General features: G+C 39.3%; 1 protein-coding gene across 1 annotated transcript in view; it reads right to left on the bottom strand.

The window, feature by feature from the left end:
- dnm3 (dynamin 3) overlaps nt 1–21,669 on the bottom strand; it is a 150,925-nt gene extending 129,256 nt beyond the window's left edge. Inside the window, exons 1-9 of the mRNA XM_031901337.1 lie at nt 21,524–21,669; nt 18,220–18,395; nt 16,637–16,840; nt 13,750–13,848; nt 13,099–13,259; nt 12,191–12,333; nt 9,908–10,043; nt 9,153–9,220; nt 5,982–6,120 (exon numbers count right to left, since the gene is read on the bottom strand). Coding sequence (XP_031757197.1) covers nt 5,982–6,120; nt 9,153–9,220; nt 9,908–10,043; nt 12,191–12,333; nt 13,099–13,259; nt 13,750–13,848; nt 16,637–16,840; nt 18,220–18,395; nt 21,524–21,669 — 1,272 coding nt within the window. The remainder of the gene's footprint in view (nt 1–5,981; nt 6,121–9,152; nt 9,221–9,907; nt 10,044–12,190; nt 12,334–13,098; nt 13,260–13,749; nt 13,849–16,636; nt 16,841–18,219; nt 18,396–21,523) is intronic.
- Nucleotides 21,670–21,778: the final 109 nt, after the last annotated feature.

Raw genomic sequence — 21,778 nt, forward strand, 5'->3', positions numbered from 1 at the left:
GGCGGCCCGCGGGCCGCATGCGGCCCGCGACCCCCCTCTGTGTGGCCCCCCACCTGTCTGGCTGCTTTGATGGATTACCTTTGAGTAAGCATTAAATGGTATCAGTACTGTGATTAACTGCCCCCCTGCATGGTTCTCACCTCAGATTCAGGCTGTAATCCCTCTGTATTGTTTAAAATTGTAATCCCCTGTGTTTTTCACACCTTTTAATACCTGCATTGTTCACCCCCTGCAGTGTTCACACCTCAGGCTCAGACTGTAATCACTCCCATTGTTCACTTCTTCACACCTCAGACATAGGTACTGTAGGCAGAGTATGGCACATACAGCCAGCATAGGGCAGGTAGAGTATGGCACACACAGGCAGCATAGGGTCAGGGAGGGTATGGCACACACAGGAAGGGTAGGGCAGGCAGAGTATGGCACACACAGTCAGGGTAGGGCAGGCAGAGTATGGCACACACAGGCAGGGTAGGGCAGGCAGAGTATGGCACACACAGGCAGGGTAGGGCAGGCAGAGTATGGCACACAGAGGCAGCATAGGGAAGGCAGAGTATGGCACACACAGGCAGGGTAGGACAGGCAGAGTATGGCACACACAGGCAGGGTAGGGCAGGCAGAGTATGGCACACAGAGGCAGCATAGGGAAGGCAGAGTATGGCACACACAGGCAGGGTAGGACAGGCAGAGTATGGCACACACAGGCAGGGTAGGACAGGCAGAGTATGGCACACACAGGCAGGGTAGGACAGGCAGAGTATGGCAGCCCTATGCTGCTTGTGGGAGGTGAACCTGGCAGGGGTTTGTTGTGGGAGTTTGTTAGCAGTTGGAAATAGCCATTAAATGATCCCTAAGGTGTGTAATTATGTACTGGGGGTTGCTCTGCTATCCACAGGGGAGGAGGAGGCATATGGAATTTAAGGGTATATCTTAATATGACATAATTCTTTCACATATGAATGATGGTTGATATCCCCACAGTAAGGACCAAGCATTTGGGATTTTGCTGTGCTACCACCATTGTGATAAAATAGGTGTGGTTTGAAGTGGGTGTGGTTTCAAAAAGGGGAGTGGTCAAAACTGGCTTCCATTAGCGGCCCTCCACCATGTATGCTAGAGAAATTCCGGCCCTCGGCACCGTAGAAGTTGGACAGCACTGATATAAACTATCTGCTGGTTAAGTATTCATTCTGGGGGAATAGTGTTCTTTTAACAAGTCCTCAGTTCTTTAGTATAGAAGCAAAAACTGCAGTTGATTGTCACTGGCAAGTAGTTCAGATCAAGACAGCAATGTTTCAGCCACTTGTGTGTCCTGTATCACACGCACATAAGAATAACAATGCAGCAGATCTCCTTTATACATTTTGTCCCAGCGACATCTAGTGGCTGACAATAGGTAGTTATCTGTAAACTTTTCATCCAAATCTATTCAGGAAATAAACAGATCTAGATAATTTTAATAACAAAATACACTACAAAATCCAAAAGGCAAGTCAATAAGGGTCATTTCCAACCACAGCACAGTATGTAAAGTGCAATTTTCAGCTAAAAATCTGAGTTGTGTCTGATTTAGTTCGATTTGTTAAAACAAATGCAACTGTGTGTGCACTATTGTGAATCTGGTGCAAGTTGTTTGATTCTTTGGGCACAAGTCTGCTGTGACTATTGATAGAACCTGTTATTGGGAACCTTGAATGCTTAGCTTAGCTACTTGGTTCCACAGTGTAAACAGGAGAGCTTGCACATGATTTATAACAGCAGATGGGATGTATACAATGGCACTCAATACAACTATATGAAATTGCAAGGAGTTAGTTTGGGTGCAAGTACCACTAGCATTAGCAACGGACTTGGGTGTGCGAGGCCCACCAGGGTTGCTACCCACCACCAGGCTCCCACCCACATGTACCTTATTCTTAATGCAATCGGGGGAGTGCAGCAATGGAGTGGCAGGTGGGGATCATGTTTGGGTCAGTGGGGCCCACTAGGTTTTTTCCCGGTGTCCCACCAGCCCAGTCCAACACTGAGTAGTGTTGGATTTTAGTGTAATTGCACTTCTGGAAATAAAAGTTTCCTAAAAGCATTTACAACTAAAGGCTAATGTTTAAATGGGGAGGCTGCAAATAGCAAATACGGTAGTCATAATCTTTGCCCACAATACACTTGACCAGAACTACATTTTGCATAAACTCAGTACCCAGCTTTATAAATATATGCAATTTTACACAGTGTGCCATGGCATAAAAGTTGGAATTGTATGTGTTTTTGCAAACTTCCTAAATAAAATTGTGCAAATAACTGAAGTTTTCTGGTAGGGCAGTTCAGGAATGGGTGTTATCTAAAGTTATCTTGGACATAATAGACCAGATAGGGATTTGATTATATGACAGATAACAGATGACTATATACAACATAGCTGATAACAAACATGCTGCAATGAAAACATGACATCTCCTCCAAAGGTAAAAAAATCCATTTAACAAATAGAACAGAATATTATATAAGGGTCACATTAATCATTTTCATTTTTAGTGTTAACTATGGTAATGAAGGTATAAATTCTGCAGCGCAAGGTTTATCCTCTCAGCATTAAAATGATTATTTGTATTGGTTATAATAGTAATAATATATATATATATATATTGTGGGCATATACATCCCCTTTGGTAAACCAAACAGTTAGATTTTTTATACTTAAACTGTGCCATTGCTTATAAATGGAAGATATTGCAGCCACTGGATGATATCTTTCTAACCGGACTAGTACAATTAGTATTTGATGGCAGGTTAGAAGGAAGGCTGGTACTTATTTGTTTTCCAGAAAAGCTGGTAACAAAACTGGAGAATGATGCAATGTAGCGCATGCTATGGCTCTGTAGCCAATGAGAATACATTTGTGCAGTTCAGTTGCAATACACTGAATGTGCAGCACTTACTGCTCCTCTTCTCTTTGGGGATACTGAACACTATTCCTATATTTAACTCTTGGAGCCCTTATTCTGATGAGAGGTGCCTATTGTGGTGCTAGTCTCACTATATACAGTATTCCTAGGGGAAAGTAGGGTTGGTTAATTACTTGGACCTCTAAGGCTGCCCATTCAGAGGGTCCCCAAACAAAACTTGGCAACCAAAGTAGAAGAAACAAAGCCTGTCACACACACCCAGCAGGCCATGTGTTACTGAAGGACTTGGATATGACACATTCTCAGTTAGCATGTGACATACACAGTGGGGCTAAGCTAAACCTTTCTACTAATATCTACTTTGTGGAAAGACTTCCTCGGACAGGTAAGTTCATATGTATTTCCAGGGGATCTTCCTACCATCTGGATATCCATTTTAACATAACACACAAACAGGTTCCAACCAGCCAAAAAAGCTAACTAGAGGCCCAAAAATAAAAAAATTGAGTTTAAACAGGCGTTCATTTACATGAATCCTCTTTATTTTTCCCAAACAGTAATTACCACAGCAGCCATTTAAGGGCCATTTGCACTCATTCTTGGAAAACAATAAGTTTCTTTATGTTTCACTTGAAACTGGGTGAAATAAAAAAAATGAGGGAATTAACTTCTGCTTGAAAATTTGTCAAGGACAGACTGTCACTGACCATTCTATTCCTCTACTATTCTAAGCCTTCGTAGGACTCACTGGTACTCGACAGATCAAACATGCTGAATTTTTTTGACAAAAAAAAGTTGACTAAACATTAATAATTCACAAATTATGGGAGTTGGTTTTGGAAAAACTCCTATTTTTCTGGGAAAATTTCTGAAAAACTTGAATTTTTTGAGAAACAATATCAGAAAAATCGAGTACTGCCAAAAACCCATTTGTAAATCTGGGAAATATCTAGAAGTAAAAAAAATTGACTTTTTCTCAAAATTGCTTAGTAAATGTGCCCCTAAATATATGAAAATTAGGCTGAGAAATACCTTCACCTACAGAATATAACGGTTACTGGTTGCTTCTTGACTACAGGTTTAGCTGGGGATTTGTGCACAACCTTTATTAATTTAATTCAATACAACATATAAAAACAATGCAAAATGGCTACTGTGCCCTCAGTTTGATGTTCTGTATTTTTCTTCTAGAAATTTTAAGGGTGAATATATTATTATGTTCCTATTGTTTTATTCCCCCAATTATTATAAATGTTACTGATTTGCAGTTTAGCCTTGCCAAGAATGCATTGTTTCCCTGTCTAGCAGGTCTCAATCTTTCTTAGGCAAAACATTTCAGCCAGCTGGAAAGCACCCATAACCTCCTTCCATAGCTCCCAGTGACTTTATGCTGAAGTGCAAAAGTGTTTTTCAGCCTGAATATGCTCTGATAAGCATTTTTGGGCTGAAAATGTTTACACCTGCACTTCTACACATTTACATATAAAGCTAATCAGTCTTTAAGCATACAGCCTACAATTACCTAACTCTAAAGGTTTCTATGGACAAAAAGTAAAATAAAATTTTAGATTTCTTATGTTTCACATATCTGTGCATACATTACATGTGTTGGATAATAGCAATCTAATTGCCAGTTTGCCTGTTAAGGAACAGAAACACTTCAGTGTTTATGTGAATTCTAACTACAGTATATATGTGTGCTCTTTACTCATCATTTCAGCCTTTTCTGATTGATAAAGACCTGAATGGAGCTCATTTACAAAGAGTAGTGTGCATATCTCCCCTTTATGGGCACGGGTTTATACAAGTCACACCTACAGACTGACTTGTAATTTCATGGTTTTTAATGAGGGTAATGGAAGATGGAACTGCAGGGGATTCCACCCAGCAGCCCTAGTTATCCACCTTTGGTGTTACCCAGCAAATTTCTGGATGAGAGTTGCAATCCCTCCTCCCCCAAATCATAGTTTTCCAGAGTCTGTCTAATTGATGCAGGGAGTGTGGTTTGTAGCTGCTTTGTTAAATAAAACATATGGAACGCACTTTTAAAAGAAAAGGGCACCCACTTGTTAATGTGTATTGATATGTAATGGAACCATAAGAAGGTGCTTGAAAGCAGAAGATCAGTATCACTATAATAACGTCAGTACATAGAGACAAGAATGATCATGTGGAATGAAAATAAGCCCAATGGGACAGTATTCCCATAAATCCAGGCAAGAAACATTAGTTTAATGTTCATATTATCTCCTCTAGAGATAACAAAGTTATTCAATATTTAATTCAGTTCTAATAGTCAGTTAGGCAACACTGTTACAGTTTTCATAACGAACCAAAAGCAACAGATTTTATTAGATTTGGGTATCATAAGGTCAGAAACATTTGCAGAAGAATGACAGTAAACAAAGTTATCTTTAAACCAAGCAATTCCTGCCTTCTATTCTTTGTTTCCTTTGACATAGAAATGCACACACAAAAATGAGCCTGCATGGTGGCAGTAAGAAAATCTATTTTGGGTATGTAATAAAAGATATAAAGATTGCTACAGGTCCTATCACCAATAGTATCAGCAGGCAGCATGTACTGGTTACCTCATTAAAATAAAAAAATCTTATCTGTTGCTATGGGTTACTGCACCTGATTAAACTTTGTGCCTTTTGTTATAGCTATATGTGTGCTAGTATTAGAATGTACCACTAGATGCCAGTGTAACTATAGGTATAGAGGTGAAATGTGACTGTAATTCTTGCATGAGTACTTATGTCATTTCTCTTGTCCCAGAATATTAGTGGAAAAGAGAAATTTCAATTACAAATTTGAAAAATCTGATAAAAGTATGTTTGGCTATCAGTTATTTGACAAAAATGTGCACACTTCTGAAAATGCCACAGCAATCCGCTCTCTAAAAAGGAGTACAGAGACCTGTGCCCCATTAATACAGCACTGCAGCAATGTATTCATGAGGGATGAGTGGAGACACACAGGTGGCCCCGCCTACCTATTGTTTTTGCTTGGCTTTAGTTGCAATTTGATTATTTCTATTTGCTATAAAATAGAAAACTTGTGTTGTTATAATACCTTAGTTGTGCACTTCTTGATAGTATTAATTAATTCTTGCATCACTAGGTCCACACATTTCAGAGCTGGCCCCTTCAGTTTCACAATCTGTTTCTTTACTATAGCTTCAAACGCAAGGTCTGGAGTGAACAGTCCGGTTCTGTAGTGAGGGAGGAGAACACTCACTGGAGGAAATCAAGGTTCAGAGCAAAAGCTGATTTAGGATGAGATTAGCAGAATGAATTTAATACCACAACATCCATACTGCCAGCTTAGTCTTGTGGATAGATATGTGTGTCGTGCACATAGTTTCATTCCTGGAACCCTGCTTAGAATGTAAGTGGGTAGGATCCTCTCATCTTACACTTTTTAAACACTTAGGGGCTGATTTACTAAGACACGATTTCAAATCCGAATTGGAAAAATTCCGATTGGAAACGAACATTTTGCGACTTTTTCGTATTTTTTGCGATTTTTTCGGCGTCTTTACGATTTTTGCGTAAAAACGCGAGTTTTTCGCCGTCTTTACGAAAGTTGCGCAAAGTCGCGATTTTTTCGTAGCGTTAACACTTGCGCCCAAAGTCGCGCCTTTTTCGTAGCGTTAAAACTTAAAAGGCGCGACGTTTCACGCAAGTTTTAACGCTACGAAAAAATCGCGACTTTGCGCAACTTTCGTATTGGCTACGAAAAAATCGCGTTTTTACGCAAAAATCGTAAAGACGCCGAAAAAAACTCGCGTTTTTACGCAAAAATCATAAAGACGCCGAAAAACTCGCGTTTTTACGCAAAAATCGTAAAGACGCCGATCATTACGAAAAAAACGCAATCGGACGCATTCGGCCCGTTCGTGGGTTAGTAAATGTGCCCCTAAAGGTCTCATTTGTGTCTGCAAGTGCTGTAAATTGCACATTTAAAGGAGAGGGAAAGTCATTTTGGCATTTTACTGCCAATAGATTCCCTACATTAGTGCCGCCTAGTACACTATAATTTATTCTGCAGATAGCTTTACCATACCTCAGTAAAGAACCTTAGAAGCTTTCTCTGATTGCAGCTTCCATTTTAGCTTGGTGTTCATAGCTTCCTGCTTGTGATCTGTTATAGCTCAGATTACACATTCCTAAGGGTGGGGAGAGGGAGTTCTTAACATTCTTATAGGAGCGGGGAGCAGGAGAGGGGAGAGAGGAGAGAACTGCACAGACTCTGGCCCTGGGAATGAAGAATTTATTTGAGAAAGGAAGTCAGATACCTTAAGAACATGTTTACAAAAAAGGAGACAATAAATCCTGTTTCTTTTGACAGCGGACTCAGTGCAGCTTTTCTGTGAGTGCTTATGGTTGTATTTACATTTACATTTGACCTTTCTGACCTTTTCATTAAAAGTACTTGAGTGAAAATGTGCTCCTTCCACTTGCACATGGTTGCACTCAGGGACTTTCCTGCCTTCCATTCTAAATCGAGCACTGCTGTACCGATTGGCACAGGGGAACCATGGAGCTACTGCCACTTCCTAAAGATGCAGAAGTCACTTGCTCGGCAAACACCGGAAATGACAGCAGACAAACGTCTGCGCAATTGTGATTGGTGATAAAATACACACTCACTTTTTTATTTTGCTGAATAAGACCCCCACAATGGTGCTGGAATTTTGGGGGAAAAATGATGCATTATGGGGGAAATAAAATAGCAATTGGGCTCAAAATTGCACTTTGACCAACACACTTGCGGATGTAAATGAGCCCTTTTGTGTTACCATTTGTTAAGCTAAATAAATATCCTGGTGCTACATCAAAAGAGGGAAAAATAACGATGTGCTGTAGGAGATGTACAAGATGTTTTAGGTTTTAGAATTGCGGGGGAAATGCAATTGGCAATTAAAAAACACAATTTACAGGAATCACAGCAAAATGTAATCTTGAAAATAAATGAATTAGCCTAGGATGTATTATATGGAATGCCTGGGACCTGGGGTTTTTCAGAAAAGTGATTTTTCTATCATTTGGATCTCCATACCTTAAATCTGACAATAAATTACACCCAATAGGATTTATATGGATAAATCATATCTTAGTTGGCATCAAGTACAAGTACTGTTTTATGATTATAAAGAAAAGTGGAGTCATTTTAAAAAACTTAATTGTTTGCTTAAAAGGGACTCTACATATTGTTATTGTACTGATTCCCATCTGTTCTACTATTGGATTGGCAGTATATGAACAGAAATATACATATCATTTGTATATATTTGATGTTGTACTAAGCAGTAATCAGTTTGTTAAATTGAACTAAATTACCAATGGTAATTTTAAAAAAAATAAAAAGAAGACAGTATTCAACTGTGGGTAACAGGAAAGGAAAAATATTAGGGATGCACCGAATCCATTTTTTGGTTTGGAATTTTATGGCATTGTAATACAGGTATAGGACCCATTATCCAGAATGCTCGGGACCAAGGGTATTCCGGATAAGGGGTCTTTCCATAATTTGGAACTTCCTACCTTAAGTCTACAAAAAAATCAATAAAACATTAATTAAACCCAATAGGATTGTTTTGCATTCAATAAGGATTATTTATATTTTAGTTGGGATCAATTACAAGGTACTATTTTATTTCTATAGAGAAAAAGGAAATCAGTTTTAAAATTCTGAATTATTTGATTAATATGGAGTCTATGGGAGACAGGCTTTCAGTAATTCGGAGCTTTCTGGATAACGGGTTTCCGGATAAGGGATCCCATACATGTAATAAAAATAATAATAATAAATAGCTTAAAGGAGAAGGAAAGGCAAAGTCACTTGGGGGTGCCAAAATGTTAGGTGCCCCTGTACGGAGAGAACAGCACCAGCCCGGGGTACCTGCAGCGCTTCCTCCTTCCTGTATTGCTCGCACATGCATGCGCAGAAGAGTGAAAAGCCGAACTTAAACAGGGAAGTCGGCTTTTCACTTTACTGCGCATGCGCCGACTGCTAGCATTTTCGGAAAGGGAAGCAGGAAGGAGGAAGCGCTCCGCTACAGGTACCCCAGGCTGGTGCTGTTCTCTTGAGGATTGTTGAGGATTTGGTATTGAGCTAAATCTAAAAATGATGGGTTTGGTGCAACCCTTCAAACCATAGTAAAAGCAGATATGAAAGCGATTGATTTAGTAGTGAGATAATGCAAAACAAAATTCATAAAACCAGAAAATGCAAATTTACCGAACTCCGTGGATGTTTTTGATTGCGTAACTTATTTCTCTTCGCAGTTCTTTCTCATCAAAAACCATCTAAAGCAAGATAAAAAGTCATCATACAGTGTAGAATCCTGTGGTCTTGTAAAGTAAATCTTATCAGAACTAGATAAATTATGCTTGGTGACTAAAGGTAGCCTGAAAAAAGCTTACCAAACCAGACAAGTGGATAATTTGCTGATATGCCCACCTAGGGCCAAACGATCAGATCACAGCTATTGTGGCAAAGACAGCATCAATGGGAATATCAAACCTGCCCGATATCGGTTGGCTAGGCCCCTCAGAGGTTGCCATACACAGATAAGATGCTGAATTGGTCTGTGTAACACCAGACTAGGAACTGAGCTGATGTATGATAGACTAAATAGCCATGAAGCAGCTACCTACTGTATGCTGAACATTGTCTATCACAGGAATTCAGTATTTGTACAGAGAAGGGAATAGATTAAGTGCAAACATAAAAAAAACTTTCATATTTCATATTTTCATATGTAAAGCAGAGTGAGGAACTAATTTAACTGTTTTACGTTAATTTTCCTTGCATCAAGGAGCCTTCACCTTGTTTGTGAGAATGCTGCTACCCTATTTGCACTCATTCTCTTTATCTCTCTCACTCTAGAATATGCACATAAACATACATACAAATCACTTTTCTATGCCATGTTGTAAGTAAGTCAGTATTGTAAGTTTATGTTAATGCAGCACTAAGAAGACTCTGCTTACCTTCACAAGTTCAAATGGAAAACGTTCATGAAAGATACGGTTGATTTTAGCACCACCGGAAAGTTCCATTGTGTCCACTTGATCGCCTGAGCCTGCTATCCTCTTCTCAAAATCCACTGCAAAATGCTGTACCATGCTAAGAGAACAAGACAGCAACAGTTATTTATGAACACACTGCACAGTGTGCAAAATGCAATTTTTTTACACAAATCCCCATGTTTTATACCCCCAATGCAGCATTTTTCCCAAGAATTGCAGTTTAATTGTGACCAGGCAGGAAGCTGCACCTATGCCAATTCAGTAGCAGAGATGATGGCACTTATACAGGAGTGGAAGGAACCAATTTGAACACAAGTACCTTTAATGTATGGTGTCAAAAAGTACAATATTTGCATGTTATTGTGACTGCACTTGAAGCTGCTTTCATAAATGACCCTTAACAATATTTTGCTAAATTTTTTACAGTTATGCATATAAAAAACAATTACCTGTACAGCAGAATTAAACGTTTTCATCAGCACTTTCTACTGACAGTTTATAAATCTGCTCCTAAATCTTTCTAGACTACAGTCTATGACAAAATGTTTTAACATGGGTTTAACTGCAGCTAACACTTGAGTTGTCATAATCCAGTAGCAGATTTACTACTCTATGGAGCTGTCTAGTTATAAACCATTAAAGGAAGTTTAAAAACACTTTAAAAGGGCACTTTGGTGGGACATCACAAAAGAGGAGGAAGCATTTCAAAAATGGTGATTAAAGTGCTGTAAATAAAATCTCTATATTCACAAACTGAAATCTGGCAAAATACCAACTCAAAACATTTTAAATGACAATTCCCCCACATTTTTAAAAGCTTGGTGTAACTGTTCCCCCTGTGCTCAGCTGTGCATTGCTTCCTCCAGTCACAATTTCCCCCTATGCCAACATAATAGGGATGAATAATGTTTCTACCTCACATTTGCATTATTCTGCTAGTCTTCCTCGCAAATTTTTAGTTTTAGTACCAGTACACAGCCCCTTACCCAACATGTCACTGACACTTACAGTATCTGTGCATAGCATGTCCCATGGCATGCCAAGGTCTATAGAGCTACTCTGTGTGTTGGCTGCCATTTTTAGCTGTGTCCTTTCTGTTCCCAATGTCCATACTGGTGATCAGCAAGCTGTACATGCACACTGGGAGCCAAACTAGGATCTTCGCCTACTACACATGTTGTTAGTTGAGATCCATGATGGGAATGGAAGCTACATGGCCAAAGATAGTGGTGTAGCTCTGCAATTCTGGATGTCCAGTGTGCCACAGTTAAGTTAATGCAAGTGTAACTGATATGGTTAGGAAGGGAGAATAAAGGATCTGTGCACTGGCACTAAAACTAAAAATGTATCCCCTGAACTGAAAATGAACTGAAATTTTAGTTGTTCTCCAAAAAGGAAGGAAATCTCTTTTCTGAAAAGCAGAAGGCACAGCTAAAGCCGAGAGCTGCCTGATGGCAGACTGACAGGATTATGAAGAGTTAAAATTCACAGACGTGGAGAAAGAAGTTTGTCGGGAAATTCAACAAATCCATCTCCACTTTTATTTTGTCTCAATATCACCACTTTTATGCATTCGCCCCTTTGTATCAAGATATAGGATCAGAACCATATGGGGAAATATGACAGGATATGCTGGTGTCTGCCCATCTAGGGAATTGATTGAGAATTAATCTTTCCCATAAGGACTGACTAGTAGCCACAACCAACAAGAAACAAAGCATAGAAAACTTCTCATAGAAGTAGTCTACATATATAGAATGTTTTCCACCACATTTATGCACCTAAGGATCCACCCACTGCTATCTACCCCATGGAATTAATGGAGTGATTACTTTCCCACAACAACAGTATTGTCCTCAAATATTTTTAGGGAGTCTACATGCAACCAGCAAATATCATCATCACATGTTGGCAGAATTATCTTTCTAACTAATTTTTCTATAATAAACATGGAGGCAGGGCCAGAACTGGGGGTAGGCAGAAGAGGCACCTGCCTAGGGCACAACGGTGGGGGGGTCACCAGGCAGGTACCTCTTCTTTCACCTACCACTAATTCGCGGCCCTTTACCCCCACTGCAGTACCCCCCGCCAGTAGCCCCGGCAACCCCACATTGCTCACTTGCGCATGCACACAAGTAGGGGACGGAGAACAGGCCAAGCAGACCAGGTTGCCTAGGGTGCCCAACCGGCTTGGCCTGGCACTGCATGGATGGAGTTATAAAGACAGTAGAAGTGTTTACTTACTGCAGCAATGCCTTAGTCTTCCTAGATGGATCATCTGGGTTAATGCTTTTGTAAACCTCAACTTCATGTTGTAGGGACAGAAGCTGATCTTGGAGTTTGCTTCTCAAGTCAGGAAGGGTTTCTCGAATATGGTTAGTTAACTGCTGTAAGACAGATAACAAAGCAGAGTAGGGCTGATATGTGGAGAAACAGTACAAAATTGTACTAAACACAATCAATAAAACAAGGTGACATTAATTCAGATATAGGGCCAAATTCAATTCAGTAAGAAAAAAGTTTATCAATATGAGATGCAATTCAATTCAGAAAAATGTATCTCGTGGTTTATCATGTGAAAACTCTATTGAAGTCTATGGGACAAAACTGGAACTGAATTAGGTAAAAAGTTTTTTCTTCTCGAATTAAATCTGGCCCACAATTTTTTATGTGATAAACCAGGAGATATCATTTTCTTAATGAATTGAATCTTGTACATGACTGGCAATACAGGAGATTCTAAAGCTACCTTAAAGAAGTATAAATATAAACAAATATAAATGAATTATTTGATTATCATTCAGATTGTTTTCTATAGTTTTTTAACAAAATATTTCATTCAGAGTTAAGTGTTTGGAGTTTCTTGAGGTGGTTCTGCTGTCATGCCCTAGTGTGAAGAGATGAGTCTTATCTCTTGGTATAACAAACCCTATTGGTCTATTTTATTAGGCCAATGGCCAATGAGGCAAGTTGGGGAGCTTTGCCTGTTGCATTGTTTTAGTAACAACATCACAAAATGCCTTAGATCTCCTATGTGCTGTTGCCCTTTAACCTATATAAATAAATTGTTTGACTTTATATAAAACCACCAAATACCATTACACCCCCTGCATAAGTGTTGGGAATTAAAAGTCCCCATTTCTTCCTGATACCTGGTTTAGCATCTTTTGAAGGTGTGATGTTCCCATTCGATCAGCCATGTGTCTGTATGCTGGGTGGGTTAAGAAGAACATTTGTTCAGCCTGCAGTGCAGCATTAATGTTCTTCTTTCCATCAATATCTTTCTGGCTTCTGTTAACAACACCAACATAGCCTAGAATGGAGTACACAGTAATTGAGAAGTTTAATGTAAATTAATATAAGTATAAAGCCTAAAATTATTTATCATTTAAACATGTTAACATTTAAATATTAACAGAATTACCATGGCTACCCTGTGTGTCATTAACCTAATAAATTGTCTAAATGATTTAAGTATAAATATCATTACTATTTTAAGACATCAGGATATTATTGCTGAGGGAGTAATGATTTTAAATGCCCCAAATAGTTTGTACAGCAAGTAAATTACTGCATGCATAGCATGCAGCTTTGGTGATTTCTTTCATTGTTTCATGTACATATTTACCATATGTCTAACATACAAACATTTTAAGACATGGGAAACAAACCCCACAAATTTGAAAAGGCGATAGACCAGACAGTACAGGTGTTCCTGCTGTCATAGAAAAGGAGATTCATTTTTTTAAAATAACTCAGCTTAAATTTGAGCCACAAAAACGCCACAGAATTAGGAATTATACCTCTGCGGAGGGGAAGCAACTTGTTCTCCAGTATCTCTTGTGCATTGGTTCCTTCATCCATAAGATCCAGTTTAGTGATCACACCAATGGTTCTAAGCCCTACAAAAGAAGTACACTTCCAGTACAAAATGCAGACATAAGTCAAATCACTGAATATTTCTTTGTGGTAGAAATAATTCTCAGTTAGCCCTGTGATTTGTAATAAACTGAAGGTTGTGTCAGCCTTAATCAAACTCTTCTGGTTGCATTTGAATATGAGCTCAGAGCACATGGATGGTGGCAACTGTACTCTGAAAAGGGCCATAAATATACTGTTCATCATAAGCCCAACAGAGATGTTTTTTTGCACAAAATCCCTCCCACCCTGGGGCAAGGGAATGTTCTGCACAGAATGAGTCCCACCATGCACCTTATTACACTCCAGTGCTAACAAACATAGCATTGCATATTACTGTATGAATTCAGTATCTGTACTAGCCTGTAAAAGAATATTTTCTCAAACTCCATTTCAGTTTAGTTCAAGAGGGCAGTGTATTAATATAAATGCCATCTCTGAGTCATCAGTGAGATAGAGGGAAAGAAGACAAAGTACCTCTTGTTCATTATTAAATGTTTATTAATTTAATTTATAACTCATTGCTCACCATGTCATTACTTTAGTTGCCATGAAGGTGTCCATTTACTGAAATACAACTTAAGACAAACCAAGAAATGATGCTAACCTGTACCAATTACCCGGACCAAATATATTGACTTAAATCACAAATATGTCAAATCTAATGCAAAATGATTGTTCTGTATGCCATTTATTAGCTTCTATCATAATACTGGAACCGATAGATGAGGACTTTTTCTATTGCCTTTTTTCTATATCTTTAGTTGTGCATCTCTGCCTTATTGGGGTTGAAATTTGGGCCAAGGAGAAACAGGCAAAATCCAATACATGATATCCAGGGGGTTAAGGGTCTCTTGGTCTAATATCAGGCAAAGTTTAGGGCCAACTGCAAACAAAATACTCAGTGTGAGACATGAGAGTCAGGAACCAGAAAATTAAGCACTTATATTTCAGCACAACAAGAACTTACAATGTAAGACCTACACAATAAGACATGAAAAACAAGTCCTTAGTGTAACTTTTTTTTTTAATTTAGCATCAAACTGCAGCATTAGCTGCTTGGATGCAATGCCAGGAAGGTAATTCTACATTTGTGATTAAATACGCAGAGAAGTATGGCAATTTGCAAATATTTGTATTTATGGTTCTTTTTTTATTATCTAGCTTTTTACTCTAGATCATTCCAATATGGCATTTAAACTCTATCGCTGTTCTGTTGCCAGTTACTGTAGAGATTTTTGGATGCTAGGTTAAAAGATGATCTAGAGAAAGTGCTAAAAATATTATTCAAAATGACTATCTAGCCTCAGGATAAATCTGCATTCTGTTGCCAGGGTCAATAGGTAAATAGTTTAAAACCATACAGAAAACAAAAGAACCAGTTACAAATTGTAACATAGTACCATATTACGTTACAGTAGGTTGAAAAAAGACACACGTCCATCACGTTCAACCATAATGACTATATATAACCTGCCTAACTTCTAGTTGATCCAGAGGAAGGTAAAAAACCCCATCTGAAGCCTCTCTAATTTGCTGCAGAGGGGAAAAAAATTCCTTCCTGACTCCAAGATGGCAATCGGACCAGTCCCTGGATCAGCTTGTACCAAGAGCTATCTCCCATACCCCTGTATTCCCTCACTTGTACTGAGAGCTATCTCCCATACCCCTGTATTCCCTCACTTGTACTGAGAGCTATCTCCCATAACTATGTATTCCCTCACTTGTACTGAGAGCTATCCCCCCTACCCCTGTATTCCCTCACTTGTACTGAGAGCTATCTCCCCTACCCCTGTATTCCCTCACTTGTACTGAGAGCTATCTCCCATAACCCTGTATTCCCTCACTTGTACTGAGAGCTATCTCCCATAACCCTGTATTCCCTCACTTGTACTGAGAGCTATCTCCCATAACTATGTATTCCCTCACTTGTACTGAGAGCTATCCCCCCTACCCCTGTATTCCCTCACTTGTACTGAGAGCTATCTCCCCTACCCCTGTATTCCCTCACTTGTACTGAGAGCTATCTCCCATAACCCTGTATTCCCTCACTTGTACTGAGAGCTATCTCCCATAACCCTGTATTCCCTCACTTGTACTGAGAGCTATCTCCCATAACTATGTATTCCCTCACTTGTACTGAGAGCTATCTCCCATAACCCTGTATTCCCTCACTTGTACTGAGAGCTATCTCCCCTACCCCTGTATTCCCTCACTTGTACTGAGAGCTATCTCCCATAACCCTATATTCCCTCACTTGTACTGAGAGCTATCTCCCATAACCCTATATTCCCTCACTTGTACTGAGAGCTATCTCCCCTACCCCTGTATTCCCTCACTTGTACTAAGAGCTATCTCCCATACCCCTGTATTCCCTCACTTGTACTAAGAGCTATCTCCCATACCCCTGTATTCCCTCACTTGTACTGAGAGCTATCTCCCATAACCCTGTATTCCCTCACTTGTACTGAGAGCTATCTCCCATAATCCTGTATTCCCTCACTTGTACTAAGAGCTATCTCCCATAACCCTGTATTCCCTCACTTGCTAAAAAGCCATCCAACCCCTTCTTAAAGCTATATAATGAATCAGCCAATACGACTGCTTTCCAAATTGTCTTACAATATTAAAATGTACATAATATTAAATGTTATTTTTAAGGTTATCTCCCTTTTCTTAAAAAAAACTTTCAGACACTGTGATAACAATCCTTTACCTGTGTTTATTAAAGAATTTTTTGTCTTGTTCTACACAATATAAAGTACAAATTACCTTGAGGATCTACTTCTTTGGCCAGTTTAAGGGCATCAGAGTTGGCAAGGTCTGTATTAGCCGGGGTCACAGCAAGAATTAGACAATTTTCTCTGCTGATGAAATTCATGATCATATCTCTGATCTGTGTCTCAATGTCTGCTGGTTGGTCACCTACTGGAACCTTTGTGACTCCAGGTAAATCAATCAGGGACAGATTCAGCACTGAATACAATATGTTTAGAAGATCAGTGAGTAAAAAATATTCAAAACAACATCAAACATGGTCAGCTTGCCATTCAAAAAAGATAACATGATCAACTGTCACACACACACATATATATAAAATATATATGGCTGCAATGTAAACAATATTCATACATCATTACGGCACCTTTCCTTCAGGTAGGAAAAACATTCTACAGGGACAATATACTTGTTTAACTGATTTTGTTATTTATCTTATCAAGTGCCCTTGTAGCTCATTATATGTGGGTGAAACTACATAGCCCATTAGATAAGATAGTTCTGGATACACATCTTGCAATCTTTAGAGCCTAAAGGTGGCCATACACGAACAGATCCGCTCGCTTGGCGATGTCGCCAAGCGAGCGGATCTTCCCCTGATATCCCCACCTACGGGTGAGCGATATCGGGGAGCATTTAGGTAAAAAAAAAAATAATCCGATCGTTTGGCCCTGGGGCCAAACGATCGGATTATGTGGGCGGCAATGGGGCAGTCGGATCGGGGACCGCATCAACGATCGGTCCCCGATCCGACCGGATTTTCTAACCTGGCCGATCGAGATCTGGACAATTTCAGGCCAGATATCGGTCGGCCAGGCCGCTCTGCTCTCCCCATACACGGGCCGATTAGCAGCCGAATTGGTCCAAGGGACCGATATCGGCAGCTATAGTCGGCCCGTGTATGGGGACCTTTAGGGCAGGAATTATGAATATGAGCGCTTTTTTAATTATACTAATTGGACCTAAAATATACTTAATTGGACCTAAAATGTGGTTTTATTGTATAATGTATCAATAGTAGTGATGTGACTAAGGGGCACATTTACTAAACAATTTTGAGATAATTTTGTATATTTTCTAATTTATAGAACATTTCGGAATTTATGCGAAAAGTTCGTTAAAATTCCACAAGTTTTTCAAGGTTCTCATTAAATTTCCACCAAAAAATCATACTTTGAGCAAAGAATATGAACATTCCGGAATTCGTTAACGCTTTGGTTACACTTTCCTCGGGACTATCTTTTTGCCAGGTTTGATTTGTCGAGTACCTTTAAGTCCTATGGAAGGCTTCCAAAGCCAGACATGGAAGGCATCAAAGCTTGAAAGGTTTTTGTGGCATAACAAACTTTTCGGCAAGAATTTTTTTTTTTAACACACAGTGTTAGTTAGAAACAGCAAAAACTGATTTTCTTGCATTGTGATAATTCAAAGGCCTGATGATAGGGAACGTGCAAAATGGCCAGCTAATCAGCTCTGGTTAATCATAAATATTTTTAGTAGTGTGGTATTAGTTATTGTGTATCTTAGTCATTTTGTATCTATTTTATGTATATTTTCCCTTTATTAAGCCCACGTACCATGCGGTGAATAAATTCTCAAACTGATGGGAATGGCAGAAATTCCTTTATTTAGACCTGTTGCTCTTTCTGTTTCTTCTTCAATTTCCTGGCGCACTTCACTGAAATCTGTATATTTGGTTCCCTTGCAATGCAGGAACTCAGCATATTCTGTAGAAGATAACACGTGGATCCATCTATTATATCACAACAAGACCAGGATATCACTGGTATAGACACTGTACAAAAATACAAGCTGAAATGGGATAGTATGCTGTATTCATAGAATATCCATTCTCTGCATATTTGTACAGGCGATGCACCATATCCTGGTTTGGATTCAGATTATTCCCAATCCAAGCAATTTTATAGGAATGCAAATTCAGCTGAATCAAAAGTCATGTGACATTAGAGCATGATGATATTTTTTATTCTATTCAGTCTGAATAGTCTGTCTGAAGACAACTGCTTTAGAGGCTTGGGCTTATAGTGGTAACTGATTTCTGCCATATCCCAGTGCCATTTGTGTACAAATACACTGTTCCGGGTGCTATTGGTCAAAATGAACCCTTATTAAAGCACATATTGGTACAGCTTAAAGAGGATATTTTACCTGTGTTGGAAGTGATAAGCTGCAGGACAAGGGGACGTCGAGTAATGATCCCTGCTCCTCGTGGTAGAAAATCCCTGAAGTTTATAGACAAATAAATAAGGTTGAGGAGACTGCCTCATACAGACAAAAGCAAACAAAAGGAATTCTGGGAATGAATTCCAAACTCTTAAAAAAAATCCCATTTACATGGGTTTATCCTATAGGCTACAGCTCACCCACTGGGTTTAAAGCTGAAGCCAGGATAATAGCTGATCAGATTCCCAACTACAGACCGGTTTCGCCTTTCTTGAGGCTCATCAGTGTAGTGCAGGGTTTTCTGATCAGCTTAGGTAGAGTCACCATGTGGTTCTACAAACAAATAAATGGGGTTGAGGAGACTGCCTCATACAGACAAAAGCAAACAAAAAGAATTCTGGGAATGAATTCCAAACTCTTAAAAAAAATCGAAATTATAGTTTTTTTTGCAAATGACACCAGTTTACAGAAATAACTAACCATTACAATAAAGAGAATCAGTGTTGGATTTGATAGTGGGGTGCTACTAGGGCTGGTTATCCACCCCCACCTTGCCCCCCCCCCCAGCTCAAGGCTTGTACAATCCTTTGAGAACTGGGAACTATATCTCCTTTCTCAGTGCAGATGCCATCCTAGGCCTGGTTGTACCCTTGACTTTCAACCGTTTTGAACATTTGATTTTGTTGGTGTGTAATGAAATCAACCTTTAACAAAAAGAAAGAGTTCTGATACTGCGAGGGCTTTCATACTGATTACATTGGTTCTGTGCTGCTGGAACTCCTAATGACTGCACCCCTGGGTGACTATGGGCTAGGAAACATGTGGGTGACATTCTTTATGTTCTTTTGTGTTGCCAAGCTTGTTACCTACCATTACTCATAAACCATTTCCACATTTACTTAAACTAATATGCCTCACTCTATGACCAGCTTGTTGTTACTGTTGAATGCATAGTTTGCCTTTATTTATCTACATTGAACCTTCTTTGCTTATTCTACCATAGTGACCAAAGAATTCATTTACAACCGCATGTGCAGTGTGCAAAGTGCAAGACTTTAATCAATATGTCCCGGATACAATTGACCAGCAGTTTTTCATATACACAAAAGAAGATTCTCTTTAATCAATATGTCCCGGATACAATTGACCAGCAGTTTTCCAGTTACACAAAAGAAGATTCTCTTTCTTCAGCACACACAGTGCATTCTCTCTCTCTGTCTGTACAAGCTTCTAATACCACTGTTATGGGGAAATGCACTAGGAGACTGCTGTTAATTTATGTGGGAGGTCTCTCATTGCCCACCTCTCCCACTTTTCTGGTATGTCCACATACAGTGTATGAGCTTCCCTCTTAGGCTGTCTCGCTACAGCTTCACCAGGTTTATATGTTATATGTTCATACATATAACACCATATACAATTGGGAATTTCAATTGGCTGACCCATTTAAGTGGCTGAACCATTTAGCTCCCTTTCTAAAATAGATATTTCAAAGTTCAGAAGAGGCTTTGGGAAAAAGTATATCTAGGGAGCTTCTGACCATAAACCTCCAGATCTCTTTGAACTCTGTGCCCATGTGCTAATAGAGGCATGTACTGTATTTGTAAATCAGCCTGATGGAAAACATTGAAATGTGCAGAATTTATGAAATTTGTTTAAGTGTGTTACACAACATTGAGGGCTGTATAACAGGAAAGACCACGGCAGCATATCTTAATAGCACTGGCTATGTATTGCTGATCTGTATAGGCCCTGCATTTTATGCAATTCATAATCTGGCATAAGCTGTTTGATTTATGCACCATTAGGTTGGCCAACAAACTGGCAGTGGCAGTTCTAGCTTTGTGCAACATTAATAACAGATTCCAATATTGAGTAGAGGATTACTTACTAATCTCAAAATGGCAGCAAGAAGCTCCCTAGATATACACTTTCCCAGCGCCTCCACTAAAATTTTTCTACTCGGTTCTCTCTGGTTTATGCCTGTACGAATACTGGGCACTGAAAATACCACAAACTGAACGTAAAAATGTAATTTAGTTTTACTATTTATATTATATGAAATGGCATTATCATTATTTTGCCATATTCTGCAATCATCAAATATATAAAGGGTCAAACAAAAAGCACACACAAATTTAAATCAACAGCAACAAATTCCTCTTGCCTGTGTCTAAATAGAGGCTCATTGTTGGCATTTCCTAGAGCAAGACTGTCTCATTGGTCTATGGAACAGCTCTGTGCCCAGCCATTTCTGCAGGTGCTGCTAGAATGAATGCAGGCAGTCTTTTCAGTAGAGCTCTATAGACTATTAGGCATGATAATAAACTGGAAGTGGAATGTTACTTACAAATGCTGACATTCTTAGTGTCTAAAGTACTGGTTTTGGGAACAAAATATATAATTTCAAATTGTCCAAAATTTAAGAACATTTTAAATGTATGTAAAATATATATATATATATATTTTTTTTTTTTTTTTTAATCCTTCAAGTATCTGCACTCAAATGAAAATCATATATGTCAGGCTTTCTAAGCATGCATGTGGCCCAACAATATGGCTGATGCATGCAGCTCATGGCAATGCCACGGGCTCTGAGTAGCAGTTCCCCCGGATAGATCAGGGCCCAACATAGCATAACTGAAGCTGTTGCTGCATGACTGTTTCAATTGTGGCAACACCTACCCCAGCACTTACCTGCCCACCAAGTTCTCTAACACCGAGCTTTTTCCTGCACTCTGCCCACCCACCACAGCAATCTGAGGCAAATCCACCTGGTAGTTCTGCCCGATGGCACTGAAGGCATCCTGCAACCGGTTTACCAGTGGGATTAGTTCCTCCATTTCTGCCCAGCAAACCACTGACTGCACAGAACTGGGCTGAAAACAAAAGTGTGCACTCTGTCTGGTCCTTTGTGGGTGCTGTCTGTGGTGCTGGAGGGCTGGGCTCTAT

This window comes from Xenopus tropicalis, chromosome 4 (genome assembly GCF_000004195.4).
Source record: "Xenopus tropicalis strain Nigerian chromosome 4, UCB_Xtro_10.0, whole genome shotgun sequence".
NCBI classification, from domain to species: domain Eukaryota; kingdom Metazoa; phylum Chordata; class Amphibia; order Anura; family Pipidae; genus Xenopus; species Xenopus tropicalis.